The sequence below is a fragment of the Pezoporus wallicus genome, unplaced genomic scaffold, assembly GCF_028554395.1.
Source record: "Pezoporus wallicus isolate ANWC-B61680 ecotype Strahan unplaced genomic scaffold, APGP_CSIRO_Pwel_v1 contig_15, whole genome shotgun sequence".
NCBI classification, from domain to species: Eukaryota; Metazoa; Chordata; class Aves; order Psittaciformes; family Psittacidae; genus Pezoporus; species Pezoporus wallicus.
Genome location: NW_026642870.1, coordinates 188,639 through 201,135, shown reverse-complemented (window position 1 = coordinate 201,135; position 12,497 = coordinate 188,639). Strand labels below are relative to the sequence as shown.

The 12,497-nt window shown below is 42.5% G+C and overlaps 1 protein-coding gene across 1 annotated transcript in view; it reads right to left on the bottom strand.

Annotated features, from left to right (window-relative positions):
- Window positions 1-11,567, bottom strand: part of AMER3 (APC membrane recruitment protein 3) — a 34,968-nt gene extending 23,401 nt beyond the window's left edge. Inside the window, exons 1-2 of the mRNA XM_057432988.1 lie at window positions 11,418-11,567; window positions 909-3,950 (exon numbers count right to left, since the gene is read on the bottom strand). Of these exons, the coding sequence (XP_057288971.1) occupies window positions 927-3,929 (3,003 nt within the window). The 5' untranslated portion in view covers window positions 3,930-3,950; window positions 11,418-11,567 and the 3' untranslated portion in view covers window positions 909-926. The remainder of the gene's footprint in view (window positions 1-908; window positions 3,951-11,417) is intronic.
- Window positions 11,568-12,497: the final 930 nt, after the last annotated feature.

The following is a 12,497-nucleotide window of genomic DNA, read 5'->3' as shown; positions in this document are numbered from 1 at the left end:
CTTTCCTTGCCTGCACTGAATTTCTAATTTCAGAAATAATTATTAGGATGCTCAGGGGGCTGGAGCTTCTCCCAGATTCAAGCTGAGAAAGTTGTGGTTGTTCAGCCTGGAGAACAGAAGCTGCATGGAGACCTCACAGCAGTCTTCCAGTATCTGAAGGGCACCTACAAGAATGCTGGAGAGGGTCTCTTCATCTGGGACTGGGGTAATGGGTTTAAACTTCAACAGGGGAAGTTCAGATTAGATATAATCTGGAGAAGTTACAGATATAAGAAATATATCTACGTATCTTCTATATATAAGATATATAGAAGTTAAGATACAAGGAAGGAGTTCTTTACTGTGAGGGTGGTGAGGCACTAGAACAAGTTGCTCAAAGAAGTGGGAAATGCTGCATCTGTGGAAATGTAAAGGCCAGGTTGGACAGAGCCTTGGGTGAAATGGTCTAGTGGAAGGTGTCCCTGCCCTTAGCAGGGGGTTGGAACTGGGTGATCTTAAGGTCCTTTCCAATCCAAATCATCCTATGATTCTAGGGTTTCATGACCTGGTAGTCAGAAATCTGAGCTGAAAGCTGGCAGCAGTCTGTGGCTGGCAGCCCATATCCACCAATGTTGTTCCAAACTGGAGTGAGAAAGGAAAACTTCTGCCTCCTTCAGCTGGTACTAAAACTGCTGCACCTCGGTGGAAGATGGGGCTTCAACCTTTGTATGGGACTTGTAAGACTCATTCAGTGTGATACCTGCTATACGAGGCTCCCGGTTTGTGCATTTTAAATTCCAGTTACTCTTAACTACCATGGTGGAGTGTTGGAAACAATGAAACTAAGAAACTGAGAAACCCTGAGTAGGTATCAGCCTCCAACTGTTACGGGTTTCACCTTTGATTTCAGACTTCCCCTAAGCACTCACCTTCTCAATGCAGATGTGTTACTGGTGGTTCCTCCCTGTCACTGCTGTGTCTGGGGTCGATGCCTCTAGGTGAGGGGACAGAGCATTCAGCTGAGCCATGCCCCTGCAGGGAGTCTCTGCATAACTCCACAGCCCTGGGCTGCAGTGCTTGGGCTCTTTGGGCTGCACCAGGTCAGGATGAGGGATGGTGGAGCTGCCTGAATCTTGCAAGAAAGTAGCAGGTGTGTCTGAGCAGACAGACTTAAAGAGAGGTAAAAATGTTGGTCTACTAAGAGTTGTAGCAGGGGCACAGTCACTTGGACTGAGGTCAAATGTAATGTCTTTTAAACAGCAGAGTGCTTGATTATTTAGCTGGGCATATTCAAAGTTCATCTTGCTTCTGGTGACCTTGTCTAGGATTTTTGCTCTACTTTTCTGATCTTCAGAGTAAATTTGCTCCCCGTTTTGCTTCAAATGATACAGACTGCCAGATTGGGAACTTGTCTCATAGTTGTATTGGTTTGTGCTAGGAATACTGGAGTATTCTGGATTTTGGGCAATGCAGTTGCATTCATTTTGCAGCAGTAACTTGTTTTTGTACTGAGATATCTTACGAATGATATTGTTCATTTCATTCCCAATGCATTTGTCTTCCAGGTGCTTGTTTTCATAGCTGATTTTAAATGATGCCACTTGTGTTACACAGTGCTCTAAAAGCTGCACTATGTTAGGGCTGCTCTCTGTTGGTGTGGGGCTAATGTAACTCTGAAAGTGTCTGAGAGTCAGAGGCTGCAGCGGTTTGTCACAGGAAATAGAGACAGAGTGATACATTGGTTTATTTCTGTCCTCCCTCTCAAGGGGTTCTAGGAGTGAGGTCGCAGCAGTCTTGTAGGAGTAACACGATTCTACTTCGTTATTGTCATCTAACAGAGGGTTTTCAGAGCTCTGAGAGCCACTCTCTCTGCTCAGCTTTTCTGGCAGTGGGGTTTTATCTCTGGATGTCTCACATCCGTCTGTAATTGTCATCTTCTCATTCTCAGTTGAAGATGTCTGCAGATTGTCTCTGTTACCCAGTGACTGTGGTGTGTAGTTTGGTGCTCTGGTAATTTCCACATTCCCAGGCACTGTAGGTGAATCCTTGTGGCTATTCCCTTCCCTTCCTTGGAAATCCAGATTAGATGTGTTCGGACAAGAGTCTAGGCTGTGGTCTCTTTCAGCAATGTTTTCTGAGGAAGCCTGGGTTGTGTGCTTGCTTTCATCCAAGGGCACACATAGGTTAAATGCATTGGATTCTTGTTTGCTTGGTTTCTCCTGCTGAGCTTCTGTGCTCACTTTCTGCTCTGGACTGGGGCTGGTTGGGATTGGTGAATCATTAGACTTTTCTGGCTGTGAGTGAGCACTCTGAGGAGAGTCAGGGGAGGAAGCGAGTCCTGCATGTTTACGCAGCCAGTTTATTATCCCCATGGTCAGGGAAAGCTCAGTATCACAGAGCTTTAGCAAACACTCTTTGCCTTTCCATGTGCTGTGGAAAAAACCCTGGCTGATAATGTCTAGAGCCGGTTGGGAAGCCATGTTCTCCTCAGCTCCAACATGAAAGCTGTAAATGGACAAAGGTATTTCAATGGCTTGTTCTGAAAAGCTTTCAGATGCACACAGGTCATCGTCTAAGACTGAGTTTATTTTTACTTCATTTGGGTCATAGAAGAGCTCATAAAGGGCATCTCCACTGTAGCTGTCTCTTGGAAATCTACTTGGGACCCCAGGCGTCTGAGCTTCCTTCATTTCATCATCTTGTCCAGGAGAGAATGAATCATAGTAGCCCTCATCACTTGTGGATATGGATTCCTGGTTGTCACTTTTTGGCGTTCCTGTTTCTGTGGAGCTCTCTTTGGAATTGTCACCGTCTTCATCAGGCGACACTTGAGGGATTGTCACAGATGCAGCAGCCTGGCTTCTAGCCGTTTCCATGTCAGGACCAGGTACCTTCCGTACCTTCTTATCAAACAGAGCACTCTGATGTAGCCTCACTGATTTGTTGATGTTATCCCAGAATTTTGCAAATTCAGCCGTCTCACTCTGGCCAGGAGAGGCCAGCTGCTCCACCCCCCCTTGGAAAGAGCCCATTACAGGGTTGTCTTTGTGCTTGCTTCGCCTCAGCAGAACTTCCTTGCTGTTCTCCAGCTCCAGGTGAGCAGAGCTCTCATCAGCAAAGATTTCCCCACAGCCAGTGAGGGAGTCAAAGCTCTTCAGAGAGGCAACATCTTCACACAGGGTGTTGCAGCAGTCATAGGAAGAGTCAGACTGTATCTCACTGTCTGAGCAGTCTTGGGACAAGCAGTCAGCTGCAAAGCTTTCTCCAGACTTGAAAAGGTAATTCGCAAGGCTCCCAGACAACTCACTCTTGCTGGCTGGAGAAGACAGATTCTTGTCCTTCTCCACCAGGAACGTGAGGCTGTCTGGTTTGTTTTTTCTTATATGGAATATATCTCTGAGCCCTTTCTTAGATCTCTTGAGGGAAATCCTCTTTCTGGGAATGGTTTTTGCGACAGCTGGTACAAAAGGCATCTGTGGCACAAAGTTCCTGTAATCGATCATCTGGCTGCTGCATGCAGACTGGCTGGGACTGACCAAACACTCTTTCTTACTGCTGGAGCTGGACATCCCTGAAAAGCTGATGCTGTTCACAAGCCGGCCTTTACCCTTTCCAGAAAAACCTTCCTCACAAGCCCTACTGCTGGAGCTGCAGTGCTCTGTTTTGTCTGCCTCAGCAACACAGTCATGGGTTTTACTCTTCCTTACAAGTTTGTAGGAGGACCCAGATGATTTTTCCAGGCTGTGGTCACCAGCTCCATTCCTTGTTGCTCTGGTAGAAAACCTGTAGTTCTTGTGTGTGGCCAAACATGCCAGCTGGACTTCAGCTACACTTTGGTTTCCATTCAGAGCTGCTGTTTTGTCTTTGCTTATAGGAACTGGGAGCACTGGTGGCCCTTTCTCATGTTGCACACTGGATTTTATGAAGGTCTTTCCCCTCTTGAGCTCCATCCTGCTTCTTCACATCTGTTTCTGTAACAAAAGCAGCAGCAGAAAAATATTGTGAGGTTGGTGAAAAAGCACTTGTAAACTTCAAAAACAACTGGACAACAAAGTGATGGGTATTAAACATTCATTAATAGAATGGGCTTGTCACCAGAAATTTCCATCACTGAGTCATGGCATTGCATGAGAAACTGGAGGTACATTGGTAATGGTTGGAAGATCCTTTCCTGCCTTGTATCAGCTGCAATATTGCGTAAGTCAATGAAGTTACATAAAGAAGAGGGTATGCATTATGGGTTGGTCCTGAGGCTCAGAGAACATTTTGTCTGTTAGAAATGAGGGGGTTTGGGGTTTAGGGTTATAATTTCAATGGGGCTTTTAACCAGATAGATGTCCTATTCCAAAAGTAGAAGAGGCATTAATAAAAAGCAGTGCCTGAGGAACTCAAACATGCAAGTGTGTGTGCATCAGGGAGGCAGCAGTTCATAAATCACAGAATCATAAAATAGTTAGGGTTGGAAAGGACCTTAAGATCATCAAGTTCCAACTGCCCTGCCATGGGCAGGGACACCTCACACTAAACCGTGTCACCCAAGGCTTCATCCAACCTGGCCTTAAACACTGCCAGGGATGGAGCATTCACATCCTCCCTGGGCAACCCATTCCAGTGCCTCACCACCCTAACAGTAGAGAACTTCTTCCTTATATCCAATCTAAACTTCCCCTGTTTAAGTTTTAACCCATTACCCCTTGTCCTGTCACTACAGTCCCTAATGAAGAGTCCCTCTCCAGCACCCTTGTAAGCCCCCTTCAGATACTGGAAGGCTGCTATGAGGTCTCCACGCAGCCTTCTCTTCTCCAGGCTGAACAGCCCCAACTTCCTCAGCCTGTCTTCATGCGGGAGGTGCTCCCGCCCCTGATCATCCTCGTCACCTCCTCTGGACTTGTTCCAACAGTTCCATGTCCTTCAATCTATGTCTTTGAGGATGACAAAGAGCTCAAGGTGGATCAAGCTGAGAAAATGGATCAAACACTTGACACATGGTGCTCACTTTATGTTAAATTGATCCTTACCTATGAGTAGAAAATCCATAAACCTTGGTACTACTGTGGAAAGCATGCTGAAACTGAATTACTGAATTTGCTTCCTCCTGAGCATAATGCATCCTTTTCTGCACTACTGCTTTTACTGTAAAACTCAAAAGTGCCACACTGAAAATCACTGTTAACTATGCCAGAAGTGTCATTTCCAGTTTAGAAAGGCCGGTGTAGCACACAAGGCATTTTCACATTGAATCTGCATTGTGTATTACTTAGCTGTTTCCAAAAATACTCTATTACCTGTATCAATGCCAATTTTGAACTCTGCCTGTATGGTTTAGTACTGAATCTGGTTTATGTTCTCAGAAATCTAATTAGTTATTAATTATTTTAGCTATGACACTTTCAGTTTTCCAGCAGTTATTCCGTTGACCGATCTGATCCTTTCCTGCCTTGTATCAACTTGAATATTGAGTAAACCCATGGAGTTACATAAAGGTAGGTCAGGGAAGAAGCAAGCACTTCCTAAAAGCTGATAGAGAAACCAGATTTTTACTAGATGGGAAGTAGGAGAAAGCCTCCAAGTCCTATTCATGAAAGAATGTGCTTGGATCTTTCCTTAATAAAATCTCAGTTAATGATTTATCTTGTTTTGAATTGTGTAGATGTAATAACAAAAATCATTTAGAGCCACTGAGCTCTGCACCACACACAAACAACACAATGCTATCTCTAGCACTCCTTGACAAACCATATGTAACTGCTCTGATGAAATGAAAAATTACCAATACTCCCTTGAGAACAATCTTTGATCTGATCTAAGGATCCAGACCTACACACAGTACAAAGACAGCCAGGGAGATTTTAAATTCAGCACTAAGCCTAGCCTTCATACACCCTGAAAGTACAATTTAGAGCAGTCTTTAGTGTGCCTTGGACTATAATAGCTGTCTGCAGCCTCCAGAGGCTTTCCAGTTGCCAGGAGCTGCTGTGAACAGCAACACTGAGCAACAAACACCTTGCAGGCTATGGGGAGTTGTGTCCCCTGCAGCTGGTCCCCAGCAGGCAAATCATTGAATCAACCAGGTTGTAAAAGACCTTTAAGATCATCAGATCCAACCGTTACCCCAGATCAGTGACACCCTGTTTCTCAGAGAAACTGCAGTCTAGCAGGTGATTAACAATATTGGCAAGCACACATAGGTCAGTGACAAAAGGTAGAAAAGGTAAGGGTAAGGTGTGAATATTTAACATCAGGAGTATGGATGCTATGGAAAACATGGGGGCTGGTTATAGGTAGACATCTATCAGTGTGATTGAGATGTTGGCATGTTTACTTGCATTAGGAGCTGCATGTGAGTATTTCAGTGCCTTCTTAATGAAAGCCAGTAAACATTTTACTACACTGTCAGGTATCTAGAGTTCACTGATGCTGCAGGAAACTTGTTTTGCATATATAGAAATAGGTCACTGGGACATGATTATAGTCCTCTTCTGAAAAGCAAGGTGTGATTGAGAAGAAATTCAGTGTGCAGAACTTCATCAGAGCTGTGAAAACAATCAGAAATAGCTGCTGCAAGACCAGGTATTAATATCCCCAAAATAAAGTGTCTAACATCTCAGTCCTTTGCAGTTGTTGATGTAGGTAATGTGTCCCTGTGGAAAGTACTGCTGCCGAGAAACTCCTTAGAGATCTGTGACAAATGGCAAATGCTAGTGTTGCAACAATGTTAAGTAGGACTCTTTGAAGCCCTATAGCTATTTCTGCCTATTCTGAGTATTAATCAAGGGTCATTTTTGTAGGAAATTGCATACTTGGAAAATTTTTCTGTAGGAACATTCAAAAGGCTTTAAAGGTGGATTTATTTTATTGTCAACTATGAAAATTGTTAAAACTAAGAATTCTGGATGCCATTAGATAATATTTTGAATAAAGAAATCTTTGATCTGAATTCTGTCTCCTTGATATGAAACACAATTGAACTACCAGTTTGATAAATGGTTTAGAACTAGTTTGGTAACTGAGTCTAGAAACTTCAAGGCTTGTTCTTCTCCTGTCTGCTTTTTATAGATTAGGTGAACGGTTTTATCATGAAAGCCCAAATGGCCTGAATAACATCTGTCCTGAAAATATATGTAGTATAATAATGTTAGCTACACTTATAGTAGCCTACTGTACTTTTTGAGTTTCCCCTGATAAGAAAGAAAAGGTGTAGGGTTTTTGTTTGTTGTGTTTTAAAATTTTATGTACATACAGTCACCAACTTTGTATGCTGTTTAATGTCTCTAATACCATATATTCTTCTTCCCATTTCCTTCAGGATTCGTGCCAGTCTAATTAGTATCTATTTCATTGTGTCATCCTGCTTATTCTAACACTATCGCAGCTTCAGGAATCTTCGCCATTAAAAATGTTACTAAGTAAATGAACACCAAGAAGGGGAAGATCTCCTCAATCAGCTCTGACTGCAGAGCCTGCAGGGTTTTTAACAAAGTCATCTCAGATGTTGTTTTGTAACTTCCCTTCCTATGAGTTCCTTTTCATCCTCATGTGCTATCCATTATCAGTAAGCTTCTTTCCAAATATAGAACAGAAATATTTATGCAATGCGACTCTCTTTCTATTAGTACTTTTAGCACTTTTGGTTGTAGTGGACTATACCATGATACCTTTTTTTTTCTCTCTGCAGTGACACAAGTTTTATCTCTAACCCCAGAAGTGGTACCAGTGAAGTTAGAAACATACTGAAGTGCTGTAAGGGGAAGTTATCCTCCAGTGGTTATGTGAAATCCCATGAAAAATAATTCTAGGCATTTAACAAATGGTCCATATTCTCTGGGATTTCTTGACCCATGCACCTGGCTACACTACTGCCTGTCTCTGGTCTCCTCTTAGACTTAACTTGCGGTATATCCCTTCTTCCACAAGGATAAATAAAGAGTATATGAGGGACTGATTTCCACCTTTGCAAAGGAAATATATTTTGTAATCACTGTAAAGTAAAACTCTGGTAGTCAGTCTACTAAAGCTAGGTTGTTCTGTTTTCAATAGGCTCTGGGTGTTTTCTTTGTTAATGTTACTTATGGAGCACATGTTTAAATAGAGGACATCCTTGGATCTTACATGGGCTACAGTTTAATTGTCATTTACAATGATCTTAAGTGCAGCAACACTGAGACTTCCCATCTACAGTAAACAGTACAATTATCTGCTTTGTTCATACCAGCTGCTCACTTTTAGGATTTCACCAGTATCTAAGCAGGCAATTGGATCTGGAATTTGATTTTGTACTATAAATGAAAATACAGTTTTGGTTTAAATTTGGATAACATTGCTCATGCTCAAACATACATCATCTGTGCAGGCTGTTTGAGTCTTTTCATAAAACCAGGTTTTACTGTGTCTGTTATTCATCTAGAAGTAGATGAAAGGTTTAGAATGGGAAGGTGAACTCATTCCTGTGGGCTGAGGAGACTTGGTTTTAGGACAGTTCAGTGCAATTGCTTATAGTTCTGGGTTATGAGGACCTGAACAAGACTGAGTTAGGTAACTGTTCTGGTTAATAAGTGCCATATTCAGATGGCCTAAATTCTACCTAAGTCCAGGACAGCAGACAAAGGCCAAAGAGGGGTGCAGCTGAGCTGGAAGCAGGAGGAATTTGGGTGGAGGCAGTATTCAAACTGACCAAATATTGCCTCTCTTGTATGGGTCAGGGAAGAGGGGGTTCACATGTGCCAGTACCCATGGCCCTCAAAGCTTTCTGCTAAGCTGAGCTGTCTACAGTTCTCCCTCTCTGGAGGAATGGGGAGAAACTTTCTTTGTATTTTGGGCTTATCTCACAGTAGAAAGGTTTGCTCGGGTTATCTTCAAAGGAAAGGTAAAATAAATTGTACCTTTATGTGTCAGTAGATAAAATACTGGTCCTTTTGGGAGTAACTCTAAGGAAGATCATCTTATTGGAAAAATAGAAGTATCTGCTTCACTGGGGTTGCATACATGGAAATAATAGTGTTACGAAGAGGACATTCAGAGTAACACTGGCTTCAGTAAGCTTGGCTCAGAATTACTTTTGCTTAAGTAGAAAGAATATGACTAAGGCTCATTTATTACCAAATCTTATCAGCTCTCTGACTTGGACACTCCTACTTGTTTCTTTGATGTGTAATTTATATATAATTGTCACTCTTGGAGATAGGAATAAGCAAAATCCAGAATATAGCTGTTAATTTGCAGGGGAGATAGGAGTGCTTTTTCTGCTTCTTTACATTTATATCATTCTTAAAATTGGCAGGTTGTGGAGATGGTACCTTGCTGTCTCTTGCTAAGCAGAATTCTGCTTGGCACTTGAAGCCTTAATTTCACCTCCCTCCAAGCATTTTGCCTTTATTAAATGAAAGAGTTGGTAAACCTTGCATCCTCTTTTAGGTTTTTTAATTTTAAAAGAAGGAAAATCTCCATGTGGGTTGCTTTTATGTTTTAGGATACAAGTTTGGAACAAGTCCAAAATCCTTTTCCCACAAGTGGCTTTGTATCAAACTTAAGATCCTGAGTATCAGTGTTGCCTTTGAAAATGTTACCCCTGCTTTCCAAATAAAAATGGTAGCATAATTAGGTTTCCTGAAAACATATCTCTGCTTTGGGCATTGGGGCATGTGTTATGCTTAAAATGGATGCACTTTAAGGCAAAATGTTGGGTTTTTTTTCATAATTCTTAAGAAATTCTATAATGGGAAAAGGAAAGAAGAATGGAGCACTCTGGGAGGCTCTTCCTTCTTATGCCTTCTATACCTTGGGATGATTTCTGCTGAGCATCAGTTGGAAGTCTTACAATGCAAAACCAAGCAAGCATGAGGTGGTGAGAGCCACAGCTACTTTTAAACTCAGTGGACAATGCTAATTTTTAATGCTTAGGTTCTAATCAATCAGCAATGCCTAAAGACCACCTGGTGCTCCCAGTGAAGTGGGGAGAGGGATTTGTTTGGAATAAGACTGCTTATTTTCAGTCAAAAACCTTAATTCTCTATCTCAGAAAAGTTAATAATGGAAATACTAATAATCATGAACATGCATCCCATTCTATTAATTTGATTTTTAATTGCAAAGCAATGAAATCTGTCCTTGCTAGAGCACAGTGATACCCTGTTTGCAGTTACTGTAACACTGCTTCTCGTAACAGTAAACTTAATAAACAATAAACGTAACAGTTCTTATGGTGAAAACTAAAGAGGATTTTAAAGCAAGGCTCATCTTCTCACTTAAACTTATTACCCTGCTAGTATCTCATCTCCATTAGAAAACAGAAGAGAACAGGGTGGAAAGGCTGGAGGATGTAATCACAGACGTCATGATTCAGGAAACAGAAGACTGTTTATTTTTAAAGATGCCTGTGTGACACACAAACCTGCATTGAGATCATGCCTCTTGTGAGGAGTATTCTCTTCATCATCCTTAGTGGCTGTATCTTATCATTTCCTTTAATCATTTGTCTCTCTTGGGTAACTCAGGATGCCTAATTATTTGCATATACATTTAGGTCAGGCAATGGTTTTCTCACTAGGAACTGGCAAAAAGTACATTGGTGTGATTTTCTCCAACCTTAATTCCCCTGAGCACACAAAGTAAAATCTTATACTCCCCGGCAGAATGCTAGAAGGATGTGTAGTTAAATGCTTAATCTTACTAGCAATGTGCTGTAGGGAAGCCTGACCCTTCCTTTAAGCCCTGCCAAGTGTTCCGTGGAGCTCAGAATTTTCCGTAGTAGAATTAACCACGTTTCTAGTCCCAGCATCCTGACCTGCTGTGTGCTGACAGGAGGGGTCCCTGGGGGACAGCAGCACCCACTGCTTCCCCCAGCCCATTGTGGGGCACCTGGTGCTTTCTCCAGCTCTGTGGGGGGTGTGTGGTAGGGTGGGGTGGAAGGAGGCTGATATCATGACAAAAGGAGACTCGTTCTCTGCCAAATCCCCTGTGCCCATCACACAGTTTTCTTCTATACCTGAGGCTGAAAGAAATGAAACTGCTTGAAATGTTCCAATTACCCCATATAAAAGGACAGCACAAACTCCTTCCTAGGGACCTATCAGATCATCACTCTATTGCTAGGACAAGGCAGCTGAGCAGAAATTTCCACTGTGTACCTGAGAAGGAAACAGCATTTTTCACTTGCTCCGACCAGCAGCCTGTTGGCACCAGGCAGCTAAGTGTTAATGCTGTCAGCTTTGGCTGTTTTCAGTAATTTATGGCTTTGGCTTCAAAAGGAGATAGGATGTGCTTTTATATAGATACAGGCACACATTTGTGAGATGTATGGAAAATTAAGTAAAAAACAATGCTCCAAAAATGAGCAGTCATCCCGAAATAACGGTGCCTCGGAGCCGCTGCAAGTGTCAGAGCAAAGGAAATGCCATTGCACCAGGGCAAACAATAAGGTAGATAACAAAAATCCTACTCACCATGCTTTATCACTGAGCTGAAATCCTCTGTCTCCAAGCCTTGCTACTAAGGCTGGTCTTTATCCAGAGGCTCCTGTGATGCTTTTCAGATTCTGAGGGGCTGGACCACTGCTGCTCTCTACTGTTACTCTCCACCCCCTGTCTTTTCCTCCTCCTTCTTCCTTCATCCCCACCCCCTCATTCCTCCTGCGTGTAGCTTTTTCATACCTTACATAGATTTTAGGCTTCCACACGTAGCTTGATTTAGGAAAGATGCTTATTTTAGCTATCTGCTTGATGTCATGGAAATGCCTCCATTGCTAAGGAATAAAAGCCCAAAAGGTAAGTGCAGGAGTCCTGAGCCAGCATTTTGGTTCCTCTCCATATGATTGCTTATTTTATAGGGAGGAACACATCCAAATTAATTTAATTTCTCACTTTATCTATTTTTTGCTTCTGGCTAGGATTCAGGAAAAAGCAGTCCTAACATGTTCTTAGGCTAGTGCATTGTATGCAGATTATTCAGCTGTGTCACCCTGTGTAGGGCTTTTGTTAATGCCTAAGTTAGAGGGGATTTCACGTGAGAGCAAAGTGGTCTAAGGGGAGAGAATGAATATTGCTCCTGTCCAAAGCTAGGGTGCCTGGTGTTAGCCTCATATTGCCTTCCACAAACATGATTTATTGCAGTCTTATTGCAGTTAGTCCAACTTCTGCTTCCGTGTGCAGTGAAGTCAGTATCTGAGGTTACTACATCATTCTTTTTATATAGATGAGTTTATTACTATCACAAACACCAGAGCTTTAATTTCACAAAAACATAAAGCTGACATCCTTGCCCAAGCCCTTTCCCAGTGAAGGGCTTCATATCTTCACTGTCCATCCCCATCCACTCTCCTCCGAGTCCTTCATATCAGTCTCTCAAAGCCCCAGCCTTCTCCTTTCTGCCTGTTGAAACACCTCTGCTGGGGGCATGATTAGGAGCCTTTTAAAAGCAAAAGTGTATGCCGTGAAGCAGTGGCTTAGTCCGCTTCAGTAGCTCTCCTGGGAGCTGCAGTTTAGAGCTGTAGTCTAGGACGAGGCAGTAGTTTGTGTGCAGACTGG